This window comes from Taudactylus pleione, unplaced genomic scaffold, assembly GCF_031769625.1.
Source record: "Taudactylus pleione unplaced genomic scaffold, aTauple2 ptg000170l, whole genome shotgun sequence".
NCBI lineage: Eukaryota > Metazoa > Chordata > Amphibia > Anura > Myobatrachidae > Taudactylus > Taudactylus pleione.
Window position 1 is genome coordinate 3,309,964 of NW_028284572.1, and position 26,079 is coordinate 3,336,042.

Consider the following 26,079-nt stretch of genomic DNA (forward strand, 5'->3'; position numbering starts at 1 on the left):
AACGATCCGTGCGCATGCGCAGTTTGGCAAACATCGCTCGGAGCGAACGAGCTGCCGCTTACGAGTGGCTCTGAATCAGGCCCAATATTAGTTATTTGGTTCAACTAGTCAATATGGATAGATAATGCTGCAAGAAATTATTGAAGCTGCTGTCTGTTACAATATAATAAAACCGTAATATTGTTGGGATGCAAAAGTAGACACTGCCTAGAAATAATAAAAGTGATATCTGGAAAATACTGGACAAAGAAACTGAAAAGTATTCACTAATATATTCTATACAATAAGAATAGCAGTACAGGTTGAGTCTCCCATAACCAAAATACTTGGGACCAGGGGTATTTTGGATATCGGAATATTCCGTATTATGGAATATTTGCATACCATAATGAGATCTTGGGAATGGGACCCAAATCTAAACACAGAATGCATTTATGTGTTATATACATCTTATACACACACAGCTTGCAGGTCATTTTATACAATATATTCAATAATTTTGTGACTGAAACAAAGCATGTGTACATACATTAAATTAATTTATGTTTCATATACACCTTATACACACAGCCTGAAGGTAATTATATACAATATTTTTTATAATTTCGTGCCTTAAACAAGTTTGTGTACATTGAACCATCAGAAAGCAAAGATTTCACTATCTCATTCATGCTAAAAAAATTTTGTGTATTCCGGAATATTTGGATATGGGAGACTCAACCTGTACCAAAAAAGGTAAAGAAAAAAGGTAGGGGGGGGGGGGGGGAGGAGCGATCCAAACAACAAAATACTAAGCGGCAGACAAGACCATTTTGTTTAAATGAGCAATACAACTGAGATAAGCTGTGAGATCCCTGATTTTCGGCGAGATTTTTTTTCTCCCTATCCTATTAATTCAGGCGAATTAATAGGATAGTTTGTCCGTTAAGACATAGGTGCTGCAATAAGCTCGCGGCCATATGTGTTCTCGCCTTTTTTGGGGCAAAAAAATTGCACTTATCGTGGATTCTTTTTCCGGACACATCAGGTCCCGAAAAAAAAAACCCTATAAGTGCCGTCGTCAGGCCGACTACGGGGCTAATTGGATAGCCTCAAGCGAGCCCCGGGCGAGCTAATTAGCTAATTGGATATGGCCTATAGTCTGACCTCTTAAAGTATATGGCCAACTTTGTGAACTTTCTTTTTTAAAAGAATAGTGGCCCTGATTCAGAGCCGGACGCTCTGACAGAGCGCTCGCTCTGAATTAGGGCGTTTTTTTTTTTTTTTACGGAGCGGCCTCCTGGCCGCTTGCATTGCTGTGGGTTGCCACCCACAGCTAATGTGTGCGGCCAGGATGATGGTCGCGATGGTCAAGACCATCACGACCATTGGGCTTGCGACGAGACCCTTGTGGTAAGGTCTTGTAGCCGCAAGCCCCAGAGAGCTTTCGGTTCAAACAGAGCCGAAAGCTCTCCCACTGACATCACTTGTAATGTCAGTGGGGCCGCTCCCAAACGGTAGGCGTTCTCATGGGAACGCCTCCATCTGGGTAGCCACCCCCCCGGGCCACCCACCAAAGGGGGCATGCTGTCACTCAACATCGACAGCACGCCCCCTTTGGTGTGAGACCCGGAGCGAGGGATTGCCCGTCGCTATCCGGGTCTCGCGCATGCGCACGACAGAGCCGGCTCTGAATCAGGCCCAGTGTGTCTAGCACACCTAGGTCCTGATTCAGCAAGGATCGCAACTGAGATTACTCAAGCAATCGGATGATTGTTGCGTACTGCGCATGCATAAGCACCGCAGTGCACGTAGACTCCACTATGATTGGGACTGCGATCGCAGTCACTGAGCAGACCCATCGCAGAGTGATTGACAGGAAGTACTGTTTGGGGGTGGTGACTGGGGGGGGGTGGTGGTTGACAAAATGCAGGCGTGCCAGTGCGTTTCAACTGTGTCGCATGGTGTGATTAGCCACTGCAATGCTATACACAGCTTGTGTGCTCACTGCGTGCGATGAGGTTAGCAATTGCAGAGTAAGACAAAATAGAAAAATGGACAAACCTGTTACTCTGCGCACTCCATTGGAATACAAAATACAATGACACTATTGAATTATCTTACTGTCAATAGGAAATGTTCAATATAGTGGATGAAGTGATAGTTCCTCTTATATGGAATTATCAATAGGAAATGTTCAATATGGTAGATGAAATGGTAGTTCTTCTTTTTCTCTTTTACAATTCCAGAGTAAGGTCAGAGCTTGTGCAAGTGTGCATGAGGCTGCAATTGTACTCGATGTTACAGATGGTTTTGCAGTCTTGCTAAGTATTATGGATGTGTGTAAGGTAAGGTGGGTGTCCTTATGTTAGGCTGCGACTGCATAACGATTGCAGTGGATTAGCATATCATCGCAGTGAGACTGCGTGCGTAATCGCAGCCGCAATCACAGTTGCGATCCGTACTGAATCAGGCCCCTTATCTGAAGTAGACAATCAACAACTTGCTGGCTGGTTTGGACTACAGGTGCTTTATGGGGCTAATGTGGGCTCCTCTACAACCAAAAAAGAGGGAGTTGATTTGAATAAGACAATGTGAAAACAGGATAGATCTTACCATTGTCGTGGTGAGACTGTGCCACACTCAACTATGCATCACACTGTAGGAGAAAACAAATATCTGATTGCCTGCTATAGGTTACCAGGGAAGCAGATAGGGGATGAGCAGGTCATGCTTGGTCATTGGGGCCAGGTAAATCGTCCGGTGGTCCGATGGTTACAGTATATTTGTGAGCATTGCAGACCATTAGACTTATTTAATAAAATGGTGCTTAGTCCATTCTCACTAACCCACTACAAATGCAGGGGTTTATTGAAATATGACATGTCTATTACTATTTGTTATAAATGCTATATAATTTATCGATTTTGCTGGCAATTGGTTTGTTAATGAAGCTTTCATATTGGCTGAAGCTGTCTGCGATGTTTACATCTGTGTCATATTTTTATTCTTCATCCTCAGATTGGGGACTTTCGCCAAGCCTCTGCAGATAAAATAACGCACCAATATCAAAATCCCTGGTAAGTGCTTTGTGTCTAGAATATTGATGATGTTTGTGTTAAGGATGTTATTATTACTGTTATTAAAAGTCTGTCTTTATAATTAATTACATTTTAAACAAATGTGAAAATCAAGAAGATTAAATTACGTTCAATGTGAAACTGGCAGATGTTCATGGGGTAAATCTGAAGCTGCATGCACACACAACAATTTTGTTACCAACGATTTTCTGAACAATTTTCTGTCAGATTATCTATCATATTTTTTGAAGTGTAATGAACGATTTTTTTTGAACTACAAACAATTTTTGCATATTCCCTTAATGAAAATCGTTCAGTTGACAAGTATGACTGAACTACAAACTACAAACATGAACACGCATGAACGATAATCGTTCATCGTTTGACTCAGAAAGTGAACGATTTTTTCTAACGATTATCGTTAAACGATATCGTTTAACGATAATCGTTCAAAAAATCGTTGTGTGTGCATGCAGCTTAAGAGTTGTGGGGATCGCTTAAAGTTGTATGAATAATAATTGTAGGTGTGGAAGGTATGAGTAACTAGTTAGAGGGAATTGGTGAAAATCAGGGACCATACAAAAGGAAAATATATTTCTTTTAAGAAGTGAGTCTTCTGGAACTTTAAAAGTTGAAGAAAGTCTCAGCTGGTGGGATAGTGAGTTCCATAGATAGGAAGCTGCTAAGGAAGAGTCTTCCAGCAAAGATGGAATGAGATTATACATGGGATGAGGAAGACATTAGAAGATCACTGGCAGAGTGATAACATAATAAGATAATTTACATAAAAAATGTAAAACCACAATACAGATGCTCAATTGTGACAGAAAGGAGATGCTTTGTACAGGAGCATCCAGTTCTACTGGGAAATGTATGAATTGTTGGACAAGATGGCACGTATTGGAGGGGTCCGGCAGCTGGGTACAGATTGTGAGACCCAACCTGCAGTTGTAGAACTGAATTAATTAAGATATAGGGGTGGAGAAGATGCATTTAATGATGAATTATACATTTAATTTACAATAAACAGAGCAGTATTTTAGGACTAAACATAAGAGGTTAAAATAATGAACCCAGTGGTCATGAAGATTTAGGGCCTAATTCAGAGGTGGACGCTACAACTCTGGCTGTGGTTCTGAATGCTCCACCATCTGCGCATCATCGCGTGCACTTGCACCAGCCTATGGTAAGTGCAGTGTCTCTTCCTGAACTCGGTCTAAACATCGAATCTGTAGCTGCTGCTCTGTGTCTGAGATGCAGCTGCGTTCACTAATACGCCTCTGACACTCCCATAACACGCCCCTGAGATTACCTTTTTGTGCACACACTTCAGGCCACCTTCCAGTCACCACCCAGGAACGCCCATAGTTTTGCCTCACCGTTACCAATGCCAGTGGTCCCGTAAGCAACAGCGCATTTGTGCTTACACACGGGTTAATGTATGTGCCGTAGGGATTTTCAGAATATTTGGCACTTAGGCAGAAGCAAATAATCGATTAACTGCGCAAACATTGTGTACCTCTGATGCAGGGGCTAAGAAAGATTTAAGCTTGTTGTGACATTTTTACTGCCACCAATAGCAGCAGACCATGACATTTTTCAGTAAGCTGAGCCACAGATTAGTCTAGAAGAGAGCCAGTGGCATCCCTCCCCGCGGTGTCACCCGGTGTGGGGAGGGACGTTGTGAGCGTGGCACAGCCGCGCATGCCCCAAAAAGGGGGAGTGGTCTCGTGTGAAGGGGCGGGCCTCGCAGGATGGGTGCATGGCCTCGTTGCCCGATCCCTCTCGTCCCCCTTTTTTAATATTATTAAAAGGCGCTGCAGGGGGTGCTGACTGCATTGTGTTGCAGTGCCGGCTCCCTCACAGTGTCAGAAGCCAGGTGCTGCACTTAATACTACAGTGCAGCACCCGGATCCTGTCACTGTGGGGGAGTGTCAGTCTGCACCTTGGTGTCACCCCTCGGCGGGTGACACCCGGAATGTGGCCCGCACCCCCCTTGTGACGCCACTGAAGAGAGCCCATATGTAATAGCCTGCGAGTTGCAGAAACTGGTGCAATTCAGGCAATTTAACTATAGATTTAAAGCACCAACAATTGAAAGTGAAAAATATGGATGGTTTTGCCTTTTACGTTATTCCTGCTTTAAATCTATAAGCTAAATCGCTATAAATGCACCGGTTCCAGCAACTCAAAGACTATTACATATGGGTCCTCATCTGTTTCAGGCTCCTATCTTTGCACATCGATCAAGATTGTGATTGCCAGGAAAACACTTGTACATAATACAAAACCAATTCAGTCACTGAAGATGCAAGGGGATAGTTAGCCATGTAGATCTTCCTGCATAACAGCCAGTGAGAGCAAATGATTTAGCATATCCAGGGTTGTCCTCAAACAGCGGCTGTGTTACTTCTCATAGATCAGATGTTTCCAAACTCCACTCCACTATTACAGTCCAGGTTTTAAGGATATTAATGCTTGAGCACAGGTGACTTAATTAGTGCCTCGGTCAATTTGATTTATTCATCTGGGCTAAAGCATGGATATCCTTAAACCTGGACTGTAATGGCAGAGTTTGGGAAACTCTGGCACAAATGACAGGATGTAAATATTATTGCAGTCTTCCTGTATATTTCACTTCTCTCCTGTAGCTGTGATGAGTTTGTGACCTCTTGTTGCTGAGGCCATAGATACTTGGTGCTGCCTAATAGGAGTGATCTAATTAAGGAGAGGGTCAGTCTCTTCTTCCCTCACCCAATTATATAAATGGACACATACTTTATCAAATATTAACACTGGGGGTGCTGTGCATGTTAGTGGAGATCCCAATGGTGCAACACAATATTCCACATCACGTTTTCAACCTGACTCAAAGATAACACCTAATTATAGGTAGGGATTCCACATGGAATCTACAACACTTCAGTATCTCCAACACCATTGGGGTTTGCAGGTAGATAATGCCAGGCTTGACGATACTTTCCTCTCAGCCGAGTTGGCATTGTGGCTGGTTTAAGATCATATGCCTTGAAAACTTGCTCTGGTTCTTTTACTATGTGAGCTTGAATGTTATGTCAGTAGGTTCTAGGTCTGGATCATTTGGGTTTCTCATACATATCCCAGCTGTCGTCTAGGTAATGTGACATAATTTGAACACAGGCTTTCTGCTGGAGATTGCCTCAGCCCCAATCATTAACTTCACTTGGGTTTGCTCAAACTTGGCTTATAGCACTGAATCCTGACCACTAGACCACCAGGGAAACGGTGTTGGTAACAGAGTGGAATAAACAGACAGAGGAGATAATGACAGTAGATATTCCAGGCTAAATACTGGGTTATACTGCAGATGATGAATGGAATACTCCTTAGATGTCTGTGATCCGGAATACTGGAGTGGCAGAACTTGGCAATGTATTGACCAGGCTTGTACTGGGTTGTCACTGTCATCCAGGAACTGGAAGCACTCAGATCGACAGCAGGTCCCTCGGAATGGACAGAACACTGGTAAGGATGGTACCAATTAGCAGTTCTGGAACAGGTCCAGGAATCAGGAACGGACTGGAACTGACTGTGCAACCTCAGGTATGGTTTGCACAGGATATAGACTGGTTCAGTAGTCTGTACAGCAGTTAACAGCAAAACTGCACCATCAGAATATGAATGTAAAGTACAGCAGGAGCACAGCTTAGCTTCACCCAGTTGTGACTGGGCTAGACATTGTACTGGCAATTACTGAGAGTCAGTGACTGGGATTTATACCCCTGGGTTGGCTGGGGTAGGCTGAGCAAAGTCAGGTGGTTCAGGATGGCTCAGTCCGGCTAGTGATTGGCTGGATCGTGGTCAGCTGACTGGGACTGTCATGGCGACACTCAGGCTCCAGCTCTGGTGTGGATTGCGGCCTAGAGACCTGGGGATAATGATGGAGATGTGATCTAAGAGTCCTGGAGAGGACAGAGGACGCAGATATAATGTGAATCACAGTGCGGCAGGAGCGGTAAGTGACCCAGCAGAAGGGAAGGCTGGACCGGTTTGTGACAAGATTGTGGTGAGGTTGACCAGTAATGTAGCTTTGGGTGGGCCACAAATTAGCTTCTACCTTGTATCTACTTTTGCAGCCACCTGTTCCATAAGGCAGGAAATAGCCTCTATCTTAGGTAGGCACATTTTAGTGTCTAGCTAGATGAAGGTGTATTCAGAGCCTAAGTGGCTCGGGGAACAAAACATCAAAATTTTGAGTTCTTGGCCAGGAAACTCCCCAGACCTTAATCCCATTGAGAACTTATGGTCAATCCTCAAGAGGCGGGTGGACAAACAAAAACCCACAAATTCGTACATACTCCAAGCATTGATTAGGCAAGAATGGACGGCCATCAGTCAGTATGTGGCCCAGAAGTTGATTGACAGCATGCCAGGGCAAATTGCAGAGGTCTTGAAAAAGAAGGGTCAACGCTGCAAATATTGACTCTTTGCATAAACTTAATGTAATTGTCAATAAAAGCCTTTGCCACTTATGAAATGCTTGTAATTTTACATCAGTATACCATAGTAACATCTGACAAAAAGGTCTAAAAACATTGAAGCAGCAAACTTTGTGAAAACCAATACTTGTGTCATTCTCAAAACTTTTGGCCATGGCTGTATTTGCTTTCACAAGCACTTGATCTCAATTCACATGGTCTCATCATTACTTTACATAGCAGTAATAGTATAATTATCACATCAGTACTCTTCAGACACTCAACAGTTGACTGAAGAGCTGATATTGCATTGTGGGTTTAACTCCACCTTGTTTACTTAACATTACATTAACAATGTTGTTGAACTGATTGATACTCAGAAAGATATATTATTAAAATAATACTGATCCTAAAATATTTTTGAGTTGATAGTATATTTACACAGAAGCAGGATACAGGAACTTTATATTACACTGGGGAAGAAAAAAATATTTTTTTTTCTTGCCAAGGATTGAGAGTACTCGCAGGTCCTATTTTTGCATTAGATCTTTGCTACGGCTGCATTGGCTCCAGTTTTCAAATTATTGAAAAATTATAAAATTCAATTATTTTCTCCATTTGAAGTACAATACTAGTCTAGGCCAGCTTTACTTAACAGAATTAACTTAGTTTTGCTTTTTTAACAACTACCCTCTTTCAACAATAACAAGAATATTTGTTTTATTTGTGATAACGTAGCTGGTGGTCATGTTTGAGACATATAACACATTCAAATCTCCTCAATAACGCTGGGAGGAGGCGTGGCCAGTGCACTGCTGAGCCTGCTGGGACATCCTCAGCCCACAGCCACGCCTCCTCCCAGCATATAGAGAGGAGTAATGGAGATGACCGAGTGACGCAGTTAGCACACCTCCAGTTCCTTTGTTCGGCCCTCTCTCTGTTCCACCACAACCAATTTCCCGCCGTTTGGGCTTGTTTTATTCAGTACATCCTCGGCTTTTGTTGGGAGTTAGCACTGAATGTGCGAAACAAAACTTTTTCACCGTAAAAATTAGTTCTTCCCGCAGACGGTGTTCTAACAACCCTGATGTTTTTTGTTATATTTGTGGCAAATATAGTGTTGCAAAAGAGATAAAAAATATAACTGTATTCGTAAAACAAGCATATCAGGCTTATTTTGGATGTCGCATAAGCCAGCAAGACAAGATTTGGGTGCCTCACAAAGTTTGTAAAACCTGTGTGGAATCACTCCACAATTGGACTAAAGGTGATAGAAAACGACTTCATTTCGGCATACCTATGATGTTGTGTGAGCCAAAAGATCACTTGAGTGACTGCTATTTTTGTGCTGTAAATGTGAAGGGTATGAATCAATTTAAGAAACACAAATGGGAATACCCATGTATGAATTCTGCAAAACAACCAATATCACATAGTGAAGATGTACCTATACCATCATTCAGTTCTTTGTGCGAAGTTGAATGTGATGATGTGGAAATGTTAATTTCATCCAATGCAAGTGACAACACAGATGAAAGTGAGTTTGAAGAAAGTTCCTCTACTCCAAACAAATATTCTCAAAAGGAACTAAACTATTTAATTTGTAACTTGAAGTTATTGAAAAAAGGAGCTGAGCTTTTAGCTTCCAAACTGCAAGAAAAGCTCTGTCTTGAGCCGGATGTTACTATAACGTCATATAAAAATAGAGAGCACGCCATACTGCCGTTCTTTAGCCAAGATAACAATCTTGTGTATTGCAACAATAGTCCGGATCTTCTCCAGATGATGGGCTTACCAGAATATCGAGCAGAAGACTGCCGGCTCCTTTTGGATAGTTCTAAAAGGAGCTTAAAATGCGTACTACTGCACAATGGGAATAAATTTGCGTTGATTCTTATCGGTCATTCAACAAAACGTAAAGAACAGTATGAAAATATCAAGTTAGTCTTAGAAAAAATAGCTTATTCTCAGCATCAGTGGTCTGTTTGTGTCGATTTAAAAATGGTAAACTTTCTTCTTGGGCAGCAAAGTGGATATACTAAGTATCCTTGTCACATATGTTTATGGGATAGTCGTGCAAAACAAAAGCACTTGCAGCAAACCGTATGGCCTCCATGAGAAGTTATAACTGTAGGAGAAGCCAACATCATTCATGAGCCCTTAATTGACAGGAAAAAAAAATCATACTGCCGCCTCTCCATATCAAACTGGGATTAATGATTCATTTTGTAAAAGCATTGGACAAGTCAGGCGATTGTTTCACGCATATTTATCGAACATTTACATCTCTTAGTATTGAAAAATTAAAAAGGCAGGAGTTTTTGACGTCCTACAGATACGGAACCTGGTGAAGGATCCAAATTTTACCACATCTATGACTGAAACCAAATCTGAAGCATGGCTGAGTTATGTGTCTGTCATTCAAAAAATGTTAGGCAATCACAAGGCAGACAACTATCATGAATTAGTCCACAACATGCTAAAATGTTTTGAGAAAGTAGGTGCCACTGCCAACATGAGTATTAAAGTAAATTTTTTGTACAGCCATTTAGATCACTTCCCGTCCAATCTAGGAGATGTAAGTGAAGAACAGGGTAAATAGTTCCACCAGGATATTCAGGTAATGGAAGAAAGATATCAAGGAAGGTGGGATCGTCACACGATGGCCGATTACTGTTGGAGTCTGCAGAGGGACTGACCGCAACAAGAATACAAAAGAAAATCCTACAAAAAACGGTTCTCATAGCTTCCTAACGCATATGTATGTAATTATCCTGTGTCTTTTTGTAACATTTTACAATTCAAATTTAATCAGAATAAAAAAAATATCTTTTTAACTCTTTTTAACATTGTTTAATTTAATTTGTCATAAATATTAAAGACCTATGCATATCTCAAAAAATAGAGCCAATTGAAAAATAAGGATGGCATATTCATGATCAGGAGCACAAAATTAATCGAAATCGACTCTTAAATCCCTGGCAACAGATTGACTGTTCCCCACTTTTATTATTATGAATGTTTATTTACATTGCACCAACCTTTTACACAGCACTGTACAGAGAATGTTCAATTACTCACAACAGTCCTTGCATCCAGTCCAGCTCTACTATACTGTACAGGCACTATAATGTCACGGAAAAGTCAACCAGTATATTTTTATATACACTAAATTTGCACAGTCAAAGAAAATACATGCCTACTCTCCCGGGATGGCTGGGAGTCTCCCGATTATCGGGTTGCGCTACCGAACAAACCCCCCCCCCTCGGAAAAATAGGCAAATCTCCCGTCCGCCATCACCCCCCTGCAACCCCCCTACATGCCCCCGGACCTCCTCCGCAGCGGGGATGGCCGGCAACGGCGACGGGGGCATTGTGGCCCCCCTCCTGCTTTGCAATGCCATTAAGCTCGACAGTGTGAAGAGGGGGCGGGGCCACAATGATGTAATCACCGTCATCATCGTCCGGCCATGCCCTCCGCAAGAAGGGATCTGAATGTCGGGAAGTATGCTATGTTTTAGACCACTGATACACAAAAATGCAGATTGTGATCTGCATGAGGCCTGCAAGACCACTTTATGCAGCCTGCAGGAGGAATAACAGTTACAGGAGGTCCTGGGATGCCAGGGGACAGACCCATCAACACAACAAATAGTCACATTGTGGTGGCACACACAATACTATCCCCAAGTGAACATTTTAACAGTGTTGATGGGCATGGCATGACTGCAAAGGGATTTCTCTTTACCTGTAGTACATGTAACCTATTTTACATCTTTATGCTAGTTCTTTTTTTATTATGACCCGCTATAAAATACTACAGTCTCCCAATAAGGACTAGTTTTAGACGTTGCAGTAAATGTATCTTTTTGAAAGTTCCCTCCTCTTGCCTCTGGACAGGCTACAACAATTACGCTAATACATTCTTGATAATAAGTGAAATAAAATGGAAACTAAGGACAAAATGGCTACAACCAATAATAAAGATTAGCTATAGACTTTCACAGCAAGATCACATGCTTTCAGGTTCCATTCCTCTCTCAAGGGACTGTCCCAAAATACAATTGTTGACACTATGGGGGGTATCCAATTAGCTGCTGTAAATTACCGCGGCTAATTACCTCGCCCGGGCTATCCAATTAGCACCGATACTTGCACTTATCAGGGATTTTGCACTTATCAGGGACTTGCACTTATCAGGGAAATCCCTGGTAAGAGGCTGTTTTTCTCCCGATCGCGGCAGTGAAAATACATAGGTACGCACTATTCGCGGATCCTATGTCTTTTCGTGAGAAAAACAGAACATCTTCAGGCAAAGAAAATGGGATTTAATTGGATAGCATGAAAAAAAATCATCGAAAAAGACCCAAACATCGGCGATAAAATCCTGGTTTTTTTGGGCGAAAATTTTTCGGAGCTAATTGGATACCCCCCTATATGCAAAAAATATGTTGAATTTGTTCAATAATTAGGCTCTAATTAGCCAATAGCAAATAGACATTAGCATTAGCACTATCTATAGTGCAAATATGAACAATTCATTCCAAGATTAGGCTCTAATTAGCCAGCAATAAAAACATAGGGCCTGATTCAGACCAACTGCGAGAACTTCACACGGTCGGGGCACGCAGCAAAACGAGGCGGCTGTCGATGTTGATCGACAGCTCGCCCCGTTTTGTAGGCGGGTAGGGGGGTGGCGGAACAAACGGAGGCGTTCCCGAAGGAACACCTACCGTTTGTTGGCGGCCCTCTATTAGAGCAAGTTCACTGGGGCTTGCGGTGGACGAGACCCTACCACAAGGGTCTTGTCGCAAGCCCAATGGTCGCGATAATCGAGACCATCGCCAGGCCACCCACACAAGCTGTGGGTGGTCACCCACAGCTATGCGAGCGGCCTGGAGGCGGATTTTTAAAAAAAAAATCCGCCCTGATTCAGAGCGTGCGCTCGCAAATAGCGAGCGCCTCTGAATCAGGACCATAGACAATAAAAATGCATAATCGTTCATGCGCGTTCACGTTTGTAGTTCATCGTTCATTCTGACTGTCCAACTGAACGATTTTCATTAAGGTAAGTATCTAAATTCGTTTGTAGTTTGTAAAAATCGTTCATTACATTTGGTAAATGAACGATTTTAGTTCATTTTTCCCTTGAAAAAATGAACGAAAATCATTTGCTAAAATCGTTCATTTAGCAAATCGTTAAGTGTGTATGCAGTTTAAGACAGGGAAACATTGGCCAGCCCAGTGGCACACCCGAACAGCATGATGAGATTAATCTGACTCTTCAAATTACTATCCGGGTGATCCAAAAGGAAGTCAGACAACCCCACAACCCGTGCTCAAAGGAAGTGTGTTCACTTCACTGTTTTTTTTGCAGTGTGCTCGAGAGAAACTGTTTTCTTCTTTCTGTAATTCAGACTAAACCTCTCCCTTTACAAGGACCTGTGAAAAACCATTAGGCTGATATGAACAACCATGATTTTGTATTGCTGTTCTGAGAGGTATGGATGGGACCAGCTTTGGTAGTGAGTGCTGGTTCCTGCAGTGCTATTTGGAGGTTTCTGGGGTACCTAGGTGAGTTGGCTTTCAACTTAAATATATTTATGTATGTGCTGTCATTATGTGGCACAACAGTATGCTATTATGTAGCTTTAGGAACGCTGATATAGAGGAGCCTTGACGGAGCCTGGCACTTAACCATATATTTGCAATTATATGTAACAAAGACCTCTGGATTTCTATTATAATGTAGTATTAAAGCCATTTTGCTGGAGGGAAACTTTTTTCTTTTTTTTCTGCGTTTCAAGGAGAAGTCAGACAGCCCCACAACCCAGGCTCACAGGAAGTGTGTTCATTTCAATTCCTGTCTCAGCAGCATATCAGCTGGAGCACTCAGGGGAGTTGCATTGCAGCAGAAGCCTATCCCACAGTAAAAATGTAGAGGGTGTCTGTAGATGAGATGCAAAAAAATCCAAACGATATACAGTAAGCCATGGTACAAGGGCCCTGATTCAGAGCCGGACGCTCTGACCAGAGAGCTCGCTCTGAATCAGGGCCCACCTCCATTAAAATGGAGCGTCCTCCTGGACGCTCGTATAGCTGTGGGTCACCATCCACAGCATATACGAGCGTGCAAAAAGATGGTCGCGATGGTCTTGACCATCGCGACCATCGGAACTGCGAGTGAAAGCCTGCGGTTGGGTTTCCCAACCGCAAGGCCAGGAGTGATTTTGGCTCTATCAGAGCCAAAATCACTCCCACTGACATCACTAGTGATGTCAGTGGGGCCGGCTTCAGACGGTAGGCGTTCCCTTGGGAACGCCTCCGTCTGGCAGGCACGCCCCCGGCACGCCCCCCAAAGGGGGTGCTGTCAGTCACCATCGACAGCACGCCCCCTTTGATGAGACACTCCGAGCGAAGGAAAGTCCTTCGCTCGCCGGATCTCGCGCATGCTCACGACGGAGCTCCCTCCGTCGTGCGCATGCGCAGTGGGGAACATCGACCCACTTGCGAGCGTACTACCGCTCGCGAGTGGGTCTGAATGACCCCCAAGATCCATAAAGGAATCCGTAAGTATAACCTGTCTGTTGCACCTGACGAAAATCAACATGATTGAAACGGAAGCTGGGCTGTTACTTATGCTGCATATTTCTAAATCATTTTTTTCCATCTTGGATTTACATACTGTATATATACAGCTGTGATGTTTCTTTATTTTCCCAGTTGTATCACAGCCAGATAATGGGTGTAAGGTGCAAATGTGATAGGTGGCCGTTTGGAGGTACATGTGCTATTGCTGGCATCGTGTCACTGTCAGGGAAATTGCTAGTCTCTTCAATGGGTAAGGGAGATCACCTCCGTTTCAGGGTGTCTCCCTGACATTCAGCGTAGGCAAGTATAGGTATACAGTTCAGACGTTAGGTTTGGCCGGGCACACACTTTACCAGTTTACGCTATCTGTATAACTGTTTATTTGACTATTGTTAAGTGTTTGTTTATGTGTTATACCCATTTCAAAATTATTAGAGTGGTATCAGGCGGGTGTGCAGGTAAGTTGGTAAACTCCTGTAATGGTGTTCTCTTTTACCTGGTGTTTGAAGTCTCCGCCCACTTTGCAGGTTCTTCCAGATCTCTTCAGAGAAATAAGGAGGACGGGCTCACCCAAGGAGGCTGATAATTTCTCACTTAAGAACATGTTTCTCCTTGCTCAATATGTTTAAGCAGTAAAGAGGAAATCAAGCTGCACAAACTTGTTAAGAACAGGCAAGTGGGCCTATTCATCAACACTAAAATAATGTTTTTAAGGACATTTTCCTTAATTAACGTTATTTTAGTATTCATGAAGAGACTTAACACAGGAGATATTACCGATATCTCCTGGTTAAGTCCCCCTGCATTAATTTCCACACTTCCCATACATTAGTATGGGTATGTGGAAATTATGGTATTCATCAAATTCCGAAAATTATGTATTTTCGGAATTTGATGGAGTTACTACTCGCCACTGTGAGGTGGCGAATAGCAGGTAACACTTACCTGTGTCAGCGTGTGCAGGTCCCCCGGCGTCTCCCTCCGGCGCTCTGCTCTGTCCTCTGGCTCCAGTTGCTGTTCTGAGACGTGTTCTCCCAGCAGCACACAATAAAGTTTAGAAAAAAAAAACGTTTCTTTTTTTTTTTCTAAACTGTACTGTGTGCTGCTGAGAGAACACGTGACAGCACAGCCACCAGGGCCGGAGGCGCTGCAGCGGGCAGGTAAGTGCGGGGACGGGCAAAGGAGGGGTTGGGAGAGGAACACACAAAATTACTGCACCTGTAGGTAGTGCTGCTTATGAGCTGGTTTTACAGATGTAACAGCGCATGCGCAGCACAGATTCCAAGTTAGAGCAGGAAGGGAAAACTATCTATTTCCCGAAAAGCTGTTATTACAAAAATGACAGCTTTTTGAAATAGATAGTTATGGGGAGGAGGAATGATGAATTCCTCCGGTAATTAGGTAGAACTCCATATGAGTTCTACCTAATTACCTCCAGAGAAATTTTAAGTATGATGAATAGGCCCCAATGAGTGGTACTTTACAATACATAGTACATTTAAATAATACATGTTTCTACTCATCATATGTATTGAGCACTCTTAGTAAATCACACAACCTAACAATATAACATTTCTACAGTTACCATCAAAATAGAGACAGTGATACACAACATTATGCAATCACAATTCTAATCAACCTTATTAAGCACATGAAATTACCTATTTCTATGGAAGTGTATACCCTATGACGTTATGAGAAATCAAATATGTACAGTTCCCAAAGGTACCTTGGAACACTAGAATATAATATAGTTCAGCTGCGGTTGGCCAGATGGTGGACCTGGTTAGTAGGTACTCCTCATATTCGTAACATTTTCATTGGATTAATGATACCCCTTTTACACCGGAGCTAAAACCCGGGTTTTTGAAGGGTTAACCCGGGCAGCTCCCTGGTGTAAAAGGGGAGAGAGTTGGATCACTGGGTCGAGTGACCCGGCAATCCAACCCAGGTAACTAGCAGGGTTTAACACAGGCGTAGCCCGTGAAACCCTGCTGTGAGAACAGCGCACTCCGGGTCACGATGACCTGGAGTGCGCTGCTAGCCGGCCGATTGGTCCGGCTTCAGTGGCGCTTGGAGATGACGTCATCTCCAAGCGACCACTTTCACTCCGCAAAAGCCGGGTCTATGCAGACCCGACTGCGGTGTGAGCGGCGCTGACTCGGGAATATCCCGAGTCGGCGCCGGCAAAATTCCGGGTCAGACCCGGAATTTAGGTGGAAAAGGGGTATAACAGTGCACTGTAGCTGATCTCCAAGGCTGTTAGTTCCTTTTCCTGCAAAACTAGGTAAATAAGTTCTTGTTCCCTGAAACTAGTATAGCTCCCGCATGTGCTTCGGCAGTAGTGGGAGTCTCTATGCTGGCATTGTGATAGCATTCATTAGCATATTTTCGTGCTATTACGGAGCTGTGATCGCAATAGCGATCTGTAATTAATCAGGCCCTCAGTCTGTAATTAGTCCTGTCCTGAGTGTGGATTGTCACTGCAATAAGGCTTTCAGTACTAGACTTTTCAACTTTTCCCAGGACTGCTTGGGGAGGGGACTCTCTGACAATCTCTCAACACATAGGCATATTGTACATATCTGTCTGCTTCTGAGTAATAGGAGGTAGTTTGTGTATGCACCAATAGCCTAGGTTGTAAATGAGTACTGCCTGGGAAGGGTGTAGTGTGCTGGGAATTCAGAGTTCACCATAGATGTACTGCAGTTCGTGACACAGCTGGCTGCCTTTCTCACTATGCAAGCACTGTATATACAGTATAGCTTTTCCTCCTTCTAAATGGAGCTGTCTGGACTGGCTTCCACATGTGCTGGCAGCATAGCTCAATCTCTCTCTCTCTGAATAGTGGTCACAACTGCTCCTGCTTTATGTGTGTCTGCAGCACTAGGCTCTTGCCTCATTCTCTCAAAACCCTATCTGGAAGTTGGCACTGGTGACACAGGGTTGTAAGTTTTCAATGCAGCACACTCCACAGCTCCTGTCATGCAGCAGACACCTACTTCCTTCTCCTGGTTTAGTGATGGACAGCGGAATCCGATGATTAGCCATCATCGATGTTTCCGATTCGATTGAAGTATTTTTTCCATCGAATACCAGGAATATGATGGTTGCCAGCCATCGGATGCAGCTTTCCGATTCCCAATCTGATGGCTGGCTGTGAGGGGTGAGCACACACCGCTGCTCTGATTGGTTGCTATGGGCGGGTGACAAGGGTGTTGGCACAATTATATGTTAAGGGGTCAACATAAAATCGTTCCGTACCATTCGAACCATTTGATGCCGGGCTTCCGATGTCCATCCCTATCCTGGTTTCACATTTTCTGAGCTGAGCAGTGTTGCTCACAGTTGGCTGCTCCTGGGTCCTAGAGGACGCTCGCAAGCGGGTCGATGGTACCCAAATGCGCATGCGCACGATGGAGGCTGCTCCGTCATGCGCATGCGCGAGACCCTGCGAGCGCCGGGGAAGCCGTCGCTCGGGGTCTTGCACCAAAGAGGGCGTACTGTCGATGGTGAGTGACAGCACGCCCCCTTTGGTGGCCGTGTCGGGGCGAGGCTGCCCAGACGGAGGCGTCCCCATGGGAACGCCTACCGTCTGGGTCCGGCCCCACTGACATCACTAGTGATGTCAGTGGGAGTGATTTTGGCTCTGATAGAGCCAAAATCACTCCAGGGCTTGCGGCAGCGAGACCCTACCGCAGGGTCTCGTCGCAAGCCCGATGGTCGCGTTGGTCTTGACCATCGCTACCATCATCATGGACGCTCGCATAAGCTGTGGGTGGTAACCCACAGCTATGCGAGCGTCCAGGAGAACACACCAAAAAAAAAAAAAAACGCTCCTTGTCACCAAAATCCGGGATAGCAAAATAGATTTAATTCAGTATAAAATATCCATTTCCTACTATGAATACCATACATCTAGTACATGTGTTTTCAGTTTAGTTCTACAAGAAGTAAAAAAAAAAGTATCTTGTGCATATCCTCACAGCCCTCTGACCTGTTATCTGTATTAAAATGTGTCACATTAATGTGTTTAGTAAAAGCAGAAGTACTGTACCAAACAAATCAATTGTGGCATTAATTGCATTAAGATAAGTAACTGATCCAGCAGTTTCTTCTGAGCTTTATAGCATTGCCACGGCTTACGCAGAATAAAATTAATGGTCCCTTCACCAAATTGGTAGTGTTGAAACTGAAATTGATGACTAATGTTCTACGCAAAACTTGCACATACAGTATATAAGGAATTAGTTTGCAAAAGAGTTTGTATTTCACCTTTTTTTGTGACTTGGAATAAATGGAATGCTCTTGTGTGGAAGAAAAATATTTATGTTTAATTTAACTTGTCTGTGAGGATCAGAGCGCAGATGGGATCTATTAGGAGAGTGCCTATGATGGTGTTAGCAGGCATGGAGAAATCCTCCACATGTTAGTGCTTTAGCGCCCTCTGCTGTTAATTGTAGAAATGTCTAATGAAAAACAAAAATCAGATTTAAAGTAATTTAGGAATGAATACTCTAAATATGCACTGAACTAAATGAAGCTTAGACAGTGGCAAAAGCAGGATCTTGAAAGGGGGGTTTCCAAATCCTTGGTTACCAAACCAATGAAAAGACATCTAGCCACAAATAAAAAGACAGACAGACAGATACATACTTACAGCTTACACAGGATTTCGAACCACTGCAGTAAAATATACCACTCAGCCTATGACAGGGTACACACACACACCCCTATCACTAAAAAACATGAATGCAGCAGGCAAATAAATACAGCCAGCATGATTTATTAAAGACACCCCTCCCCCCAGTAGTGGTCCCCCCTTTGCAGTGGCCCCTAGTAGTAGGCCCACTTATGCAGTGGCCCCAGTAGTACCCCTTATATAGTGCAGTAGTAGTCCCCCTATGCAGTACCCTTTATATAGTGCCCCCAGTAGTATTCCCCCCCGTTTGCAGTGCCCCTAATATATTGCCCCCAGTAGTAGTCCCCACTATGCAGTGCCCCCAGTAGTAGTCCCCCTATGCAGTGACCCCAGAACGGGCCACCCCCCTATTCAGTGTCCCCAGTAGCGACCCCCTCTATACAGTGCCCCTGTACGCCCCCCCCCCATGCAGTACCAGTATCAGTGCCTGTACCACTTACACACTCTGCACTATGGGAGAGACGTCATGACGTCTCTCCCGTCACCCGCTGCGGCGGGAGCCGGAAGGCGGAGCTCACGAGTGAGCTTCAGCCAGCTCCCTCTGTGGACGCAGTTGCCAATGAGAGTCTGCCTAACTCTCACTGGCTGCTAAAATAAACACACCACCGCCGGGTAGTACAAGCGTACTACCCGGTACCAGTGGAGGTGTGTTTCTTAGTGTGTAATGCGGGCCGCACTCACTGCAGTCTGCACTACACTTAGCGATCGGGGAGCAGGGGGGTTTCTGGGTACTCAGAAACCCCCCTCCGTGCGCACCTGTTAGCGCTATAGCAGTTGTAACTAGCATAATCATACAAATGTTAATTTTACTGTAGTTCAGTAGCATAATGTAAAGGAATGTGTCCATGCTCACTTTCTGTTCTTTCCTCCATAGAAATTTATCATTTATACCACGTAAATATCTATCTTTTCTACAAAAATGTACATAAAGAGATGTGTGTTAGTAGCCTTTCCTTTGTTTTTATGTTGGAAAATAAAACAAAGACGAAAACTAAGAAATAATAATAATAATAATAATAAAAAGCAAAGTAAAAACAGAGCCATGTGCTTTGTCCGGCTCCTTGCTGATGTGAATGTGAGAGCTGTTTACAGATAAGGGGCCAGTCGAGTTTTATCTTCAAAATGGGAAAACATCTGAATGAGAGTTTAAATCTTTAGCGTTTTTGAGTCTAAAAACATGTGAGTTTGTATGTTCTCAGGCTCTATTACATTGGGCGAGTTTAAATAATGTGAGAGTTTACTGCTAAACTCTCTCATTTTCTAACCTCTCACCCTATTACATTTGGCCCTAGGAGTCCCATGTCTTCTCTATTCATACAGGTGACTATATAACATCCATGGGCAGCACGGATGGTGTAATGGTTAGCATTACTGCCTGAGGTTCTGGGTTCAAGGTCCCTGTGCTTGTGTGGGTTTCCTCCCACAATCCAAACTTAATTGTCTCCTGAAAAAAAATAAAAATCCTAGTTTATATGTGTGTGCACATGCGATAGGAAAAACAGAGTGTAACCTCCACTGTGGCAAGGACTGATGTGACTGACTGAAATATCCTCTGTAACATAGGCGTGCGCAGATGCCGGCACAGGAGGTGCCACTTTGGCACTTCCCCCTCCGCAGGGTTATGGGAACCCCTGCCCACACCGCCCAACAGGACATAGACTACTCACCTGGATGGGCAGGTGAGTCCAAGTGAGACGTGTATGTCCCAGAGGGAGGGGGGCGGGGTAGTCTATGACCAGGCAACGGGTGAAGTGCTGAAGGGGCACCCGGGCACACCTATGCTCTGTAAAGTGCTGTGGATGATGTGTGCACTATATAAATTACTGGTAATAAATAAATAAAACAACAATGTATTAATCCACTGTATATTCTGCACGTATACAATTCTACCTCCCTGGAAATATATATATATTTACAAAGAACACCCAATTTTATAGCATGATTTTACACTAACTTTTCCAATATACATTTACATCACTAAATGTTTTAATCTTAGAGGGAAATTAAATTCCAGACCATGTCTGCAAAGGCCAGAACCTCATTGCCGCTAACATCAGCAATTTTCATTCTCAACCCAATGGAGGCGTGTAGGAAACAAATGTAGAAATGGTGCTCTAGTTGTGATGCAGCAGGAAGCACCCACAGGGGACTGTGGGGCTGATTCAGAGGCTGGCTCTAATGCAGTAGTGGCTGCGCATTCACCTTTAGATCGTGTAGTGTGAAGCATTACATACGGTCAGGTGCATAAATATTGGGACATTGACAGAATTTTCATATTTTGGCCTCTATTCACCACCACAATGGCTTTGAAATGAAACAAACAAGATGTGATTTAACTGCAGACTTTCAGATTTAATTTGAGGGTAATTACATCCAAATCAGGTGAACGGTGTAGGAATTACAACGGTTTCTATATGTGCCTCCCTCTTTTTAAGGGGCCAAAAGTAATGGGACAAACTAAACAATCCTAAATCTAACTTTCACTTTTCAATACTTTGTTGCAAATCCTTTGCAGGCAATTACAGCCTGAAGTCTGGAAAGCATAGACATCACCAGACGCTGGGTTTCATCCCTGGTGATGCTCTGCCAGGCCTCTACTGCAAATGTCTTCAGTTCCTGCTTGTTCTTGGGGCATTTTCCCTTCAGTTTTGTCTTCATCAAGTGAAATGCCTGCTCAATCGGATTCAGGTCAGGGGATTGACTTGGCCACTGCATAACATTCAACTTTTTAGCCTTAAAAAACTCTTTGGTTGCTTTTGCAGTATTCTTCGGGTCATTGTCCATCTGCACTGTGAAGCGCCGTCCAATGAGTTCTGAAGCATTTGACTGAATATGAGCATATAATATTGCCCGAAACACTTCAGAATTCATTCTGCTGCTTTTGTCAGCAGTCACATCATCAATAAATACAAGGGAACCAGTTCCATTGGCAGCCATACATGCCCACGCCATGACACTACCACCACCATGCTTCACTGATGAGGTTGTATGTTTTGGATCATAAGCAGTTCCTTTCCTTCTCCATACTCTTCACTTCCCATCACTCTGGTACAAGTTGATCTTTGTCTCATCTGTCCATAGGATATTGTTCCAGAACTGTAATGGCTTTTTTTAGATGTTGTTTGGCAAACTCTAATATGGTCTTCCTGCTTTTGTGGCTCACCAATGGTTTACATCTTGTGGTGAACCCTCTATATTCACTCTTGTGAAGTCTTCTCTTGATTGTTGACTTTGACACATATACACCTACCTCCTGGAGAGTGTTCTTGATTTGGCCAACTGGTGTGAAGGGGTTTTTCTTCACCACAGTCGTTTTCCGTGGTCTTCCGGGTCTTTTCTTGTTGCTGAGCTCTCCGATGCGTTCTCTCTTTTTAAGAATGTTCCAAACAGTTGATTTGGCAAACACCTAATGTTTTTGCTATCTCTCTGGTGGGTTTGTTTTGATTTTTCAGCCTAATGATGGCTTGCTTCACTGATGATGACAGCTCTTTGGATCTCATATTGAGAGTCGACAGCAACTGATTCCAAATGCAAATGTCACACCTAGAATCAACTCCAGACCTTTTACCTGCTTAATTGATAATGAAATAACGAGGGAATAGCCGACACCTGTCCATGAAATAGCTTTTGAGTTGATAGTCCCATTACTTTTGGCCCCTTAAAAAGTGGGAGGCACATATAGAAACCGTTGTAATTCCTACACCGTTCACCTGATTTGGATGTAATCACCCTCAAATTAAATCTGAAAGTCTGCAGTTAAAGCACATCTTGTTTGTTTCATTTCAAAGCCATTGTGGTGGTGAATAGAGGCCAAAATATGAAAATTCTGTCAATGTCCCAATATTTATGCACCTGACTGTACCTCCAACTGTCCTTGCAATGGGGGACAAGGCTCTCGCTGAGCGAGGCAGTACCCCAACATTGGTAAACCAGAATCAGGACAGTTGGCAGCTGGTCTTGCAGATTTTACTAACAGTTGATGCTGTCTGGATACTGGAATGTCTGGGCCCAGTTTGGATAATGTGGAAAACCTAGCAATAAGTGAACCCTTTAAGCCTTCTCGCTGCATCTAGCTCACACACAAAATTAATAACGTTCACATTTATTAAACGCATCCCGTGGACATAATAGCTCTCCTCCAAAAACCACCCCAAAATTTAAAAAGAAAATAGTCCCATCACATTATCTTTAATTAATAGGTACTATTTTTTTATTTTTTATTAAATAGCTCTCCCATCAATAGATTAGCACATCATACTGTTAAAAGTCTAGCCGTAACCCTCACTATTAAATTACCAGCCCTTGCACTCCCCAACCTCTATAGCAGAGGTTCCCAAACACTGTCCTCAAGGCTCTCTAACAGGTCAGGTTTTAGAGATATCCATGGTTGAGCACAGTTGGTTAAATCAAATTGACTGAGGTATTAATTAACTCACCTGTGCTCAACCATGGATATATCTAAAACCTGAACTGTTGGGGAACCTCTGTTCTATAGCCTAGGTTCTCTTCACTCACAGTAGCAGGATGTGTGAAATTTGAAAGAAGAGATAAATGCTTTATTACACCACGATGTGCCTGTCTGACACCGCTTGGAGTGATGGACACCTAAATACAAGCAATTTCCATAGGCATTTCACTTCATTGCTATCCATTCCATTTTTGTTGTTGGTACATTGTTATTACTGTAATATTTCTTTTTTTTTTTTAGTACTTGTTCTAAATGTATATGTACAATCTTTATTCAATGTAGGCACCCCCTGCCACACATTCTTGATGCACAGGGATTTGGATCGCGGGCGTCACTAGCATGGACTCAAGACAGATATGATGATTACTTCTATACTAAAGGGCGCTGGACATCACTGCTGGAGCGAGACAGTACACCCAGTCCAATACGATCGTTCCCACCAAAGGTATACAGACTAATGACCACATGATATTGTATCACTTGGTATCCGGACTGTAGTTAGACAGTTAAAAGGTCGACAATGTTTAGACACCAGATGTTAGACAGGCAAAAAAAGGGTCAACAGCGAAGGCTGACACACAAATGGTCAACACTTTTTTGTTGTTGTTTTGTTAGGATTAGACACCAGGTGGGAGGGTTAGACACTTACCGGAGTGTTAGGTTCAGGCACCTACACTAACAGTTAAGCTGCATACACACACACAACGATTTTGTTACCAACGATTTTCTGAACGATTATCTGTCAGATTATCTGTCAGATTTTTTAAAGTGTAATGAACGATTTTTATGAACTACAAACGATTTTTGCATATTCTCTTAATGAAATTCGTTCAGTTGGTCAGTCTGACTGAACTACAAACGTGAACGCGCATGAAAGATAATCGTTAATTTTAACTCAGAAAGTGAACGATTTTTTCAACGATATCGTTATCAATAATCGTTCAAAAAATAGTGTGTGTATGCACCTTTAGAGTTAGGCACCAGGAAGAAGGGTTAGGGTTATGCACTAAGGGGAGGTATAGGGTGAAGTAAAAAAAAAAAACAGTGTCGACCATTTTCATGTCAACTTTTTGATCAACCATTTGTACCCGTTGACCTTCTTCCATGTTGACCTTAACTGTGTCGACCTATTGCCTGTCTAACATCTATTTAGACATTGTCGACCTTTTAACTGTCTATCTTTTATACCACAAACGTATCACTGTCATGACCAGCCTATATTATTCATGAACATTCTGTTAACTTGCATGGAAGAGTTTCCAGTAATACCAGTAGCTAACATAATTCTCAACTACGTAATGACCAGAACAATATTCAGATATACAGTATGTCAGTAACAACTTTGTATCTACTGTGATTCTATGCATGTTTCTTTTTGTAAATGAAGTGGAGCAGAGAAGGGAAAAGAAGGACATGATAAAACCCTTTATATATTTGAAAGTTTCTAACAAGGTACAAGAGGGAAACATTCTTTAAAGGAAGAGAAGTATAGCACTTTAAACATGCTTTGGATAGGCATAAGAAAATCCTTACAAAAAACTTAAGATCATATAGAGTTGAGGTTACCAAAAGGTTAAAAATGGGGCAGACTAGATGGGCCAAGAGGTTTTTTTTTATCTGCCGCCAAATTCTTATTTGTTCTATGCAAGTGTGTGATGCACATGCAAAAAACACAACTAAAAAGTGCAAATTGCCTTACATAAAAGTACTAATTGCAATCAAGAATGTATATGCAAGTTTGCAATACTACAAAGACCTGGATAGGTGACACAGTCGAGCTGTGCAGTACTTGTTTTTGGTTGTCAACCTCTCTCGTTTCCACTTTAATCACACTTTTTGATTTGTAATGTATATAAATGCCATTAAATAGGAAATAGTATGCATGTATATATTACACACTTACACCATAGTTGTCTACTCTCTGAAACTCGCCAGATTATTAAACAATTTAAGGTATTCCCCACAACTCCAGGGAGATCAAGTTTCCCTCCCACTCACTGCCTTGTAATATTATTGTGTGCAATGTCTTTAAAACTATATTAGTCTATTTCCTAGGGTGAAAACGAAGATTGTTAACTCTGAAGTGTGGCATGGTCTCTCTGGGAGCAGACAAAACATCATTACAGCTTTCTGTAGGCAAGTGCGCTCATCTTTATCATTATGGTAGCCCACTCCGGACAAAATGACAAGAGGGGAGACTGGCTTCTCCCTTATACTCAAGGTGGGATTTTATCCCAGCTGCATTCTCTAATAAACCATCTCTTAACTACCTCTATGTCTAATGAATGATTCATATGTATCTATGAACCAATATCGCACTTGGCACATGAGGGGGAGGGGGACAGGACATGGCTAGAGTTCACATCTTTAGTAAATTAGGATATCTATGTATGAGTTACATAATGGAGTAAAACGTAAACGCCTTCAGTATCTAACAAGAGGTCATTAAGCATATTGAAAGCAAGATACACACTGATATAGCATGTGTTAATTAAGGGGCTGATTCAGCATTGCACGCAAGTGCAATGCTGAACGCAGATTCCCGATTATCAGGAATCTACATGTGTGCAGGACCCATTCTGTGCATTGCATATTAGCAGGGACGGAATTGCAAAGCTGCCTGCGTGCAGCTTTGCAATTACGTCCGAAGCTGAATCACCCCAAGTCAAAAACATCCCAGTATGGCTGCAAGAGACCTTAGTGGGAGGAGTGTTGGGGTGTGTTTGGCAGGAACTTCAGTGATCAAAAGCTCAATTTGCTAGTTTCATGAACAATACTGAATTTAAAATCTGTTAAAGTAAA

The 26,079-nt window shown here is 42.9% G+C and overlaps 1 protein-coding gene across 1 annotated transcript in view; it reads left to right on the plus strand.

The window, feature by feature from the left end:
* The window catches only part of SPMIP2 (sperm microtubule inner protein 2), a 73,341-nt gene extending 47,803 nt beyond the window's left edge, over nucleotides 1-25,538 (plus strand). Inside the window, 4 exon segments of the mRNA XM_088475341.1 lie at nucleotides 3,001-3,059; nucleotides 23,560-23,722; nucleotides 25,333-25,340; nucleotides 25,342-25,538. Of these exon segments, the coding sequence (XP_088331467.1) occupies nucleotides 3,001-3,059; nucleotides 23,560-23,722; nucleotides 25,333-25,340; nucleotides 25,342-25,444 (333 nt within the window). The 3' untranslated portion in view covers nucleotides 25,445-25,538.
* The last annotated feature ends 541 nt before the right edge of the window (nucleotides 25,539-26,079 follow it).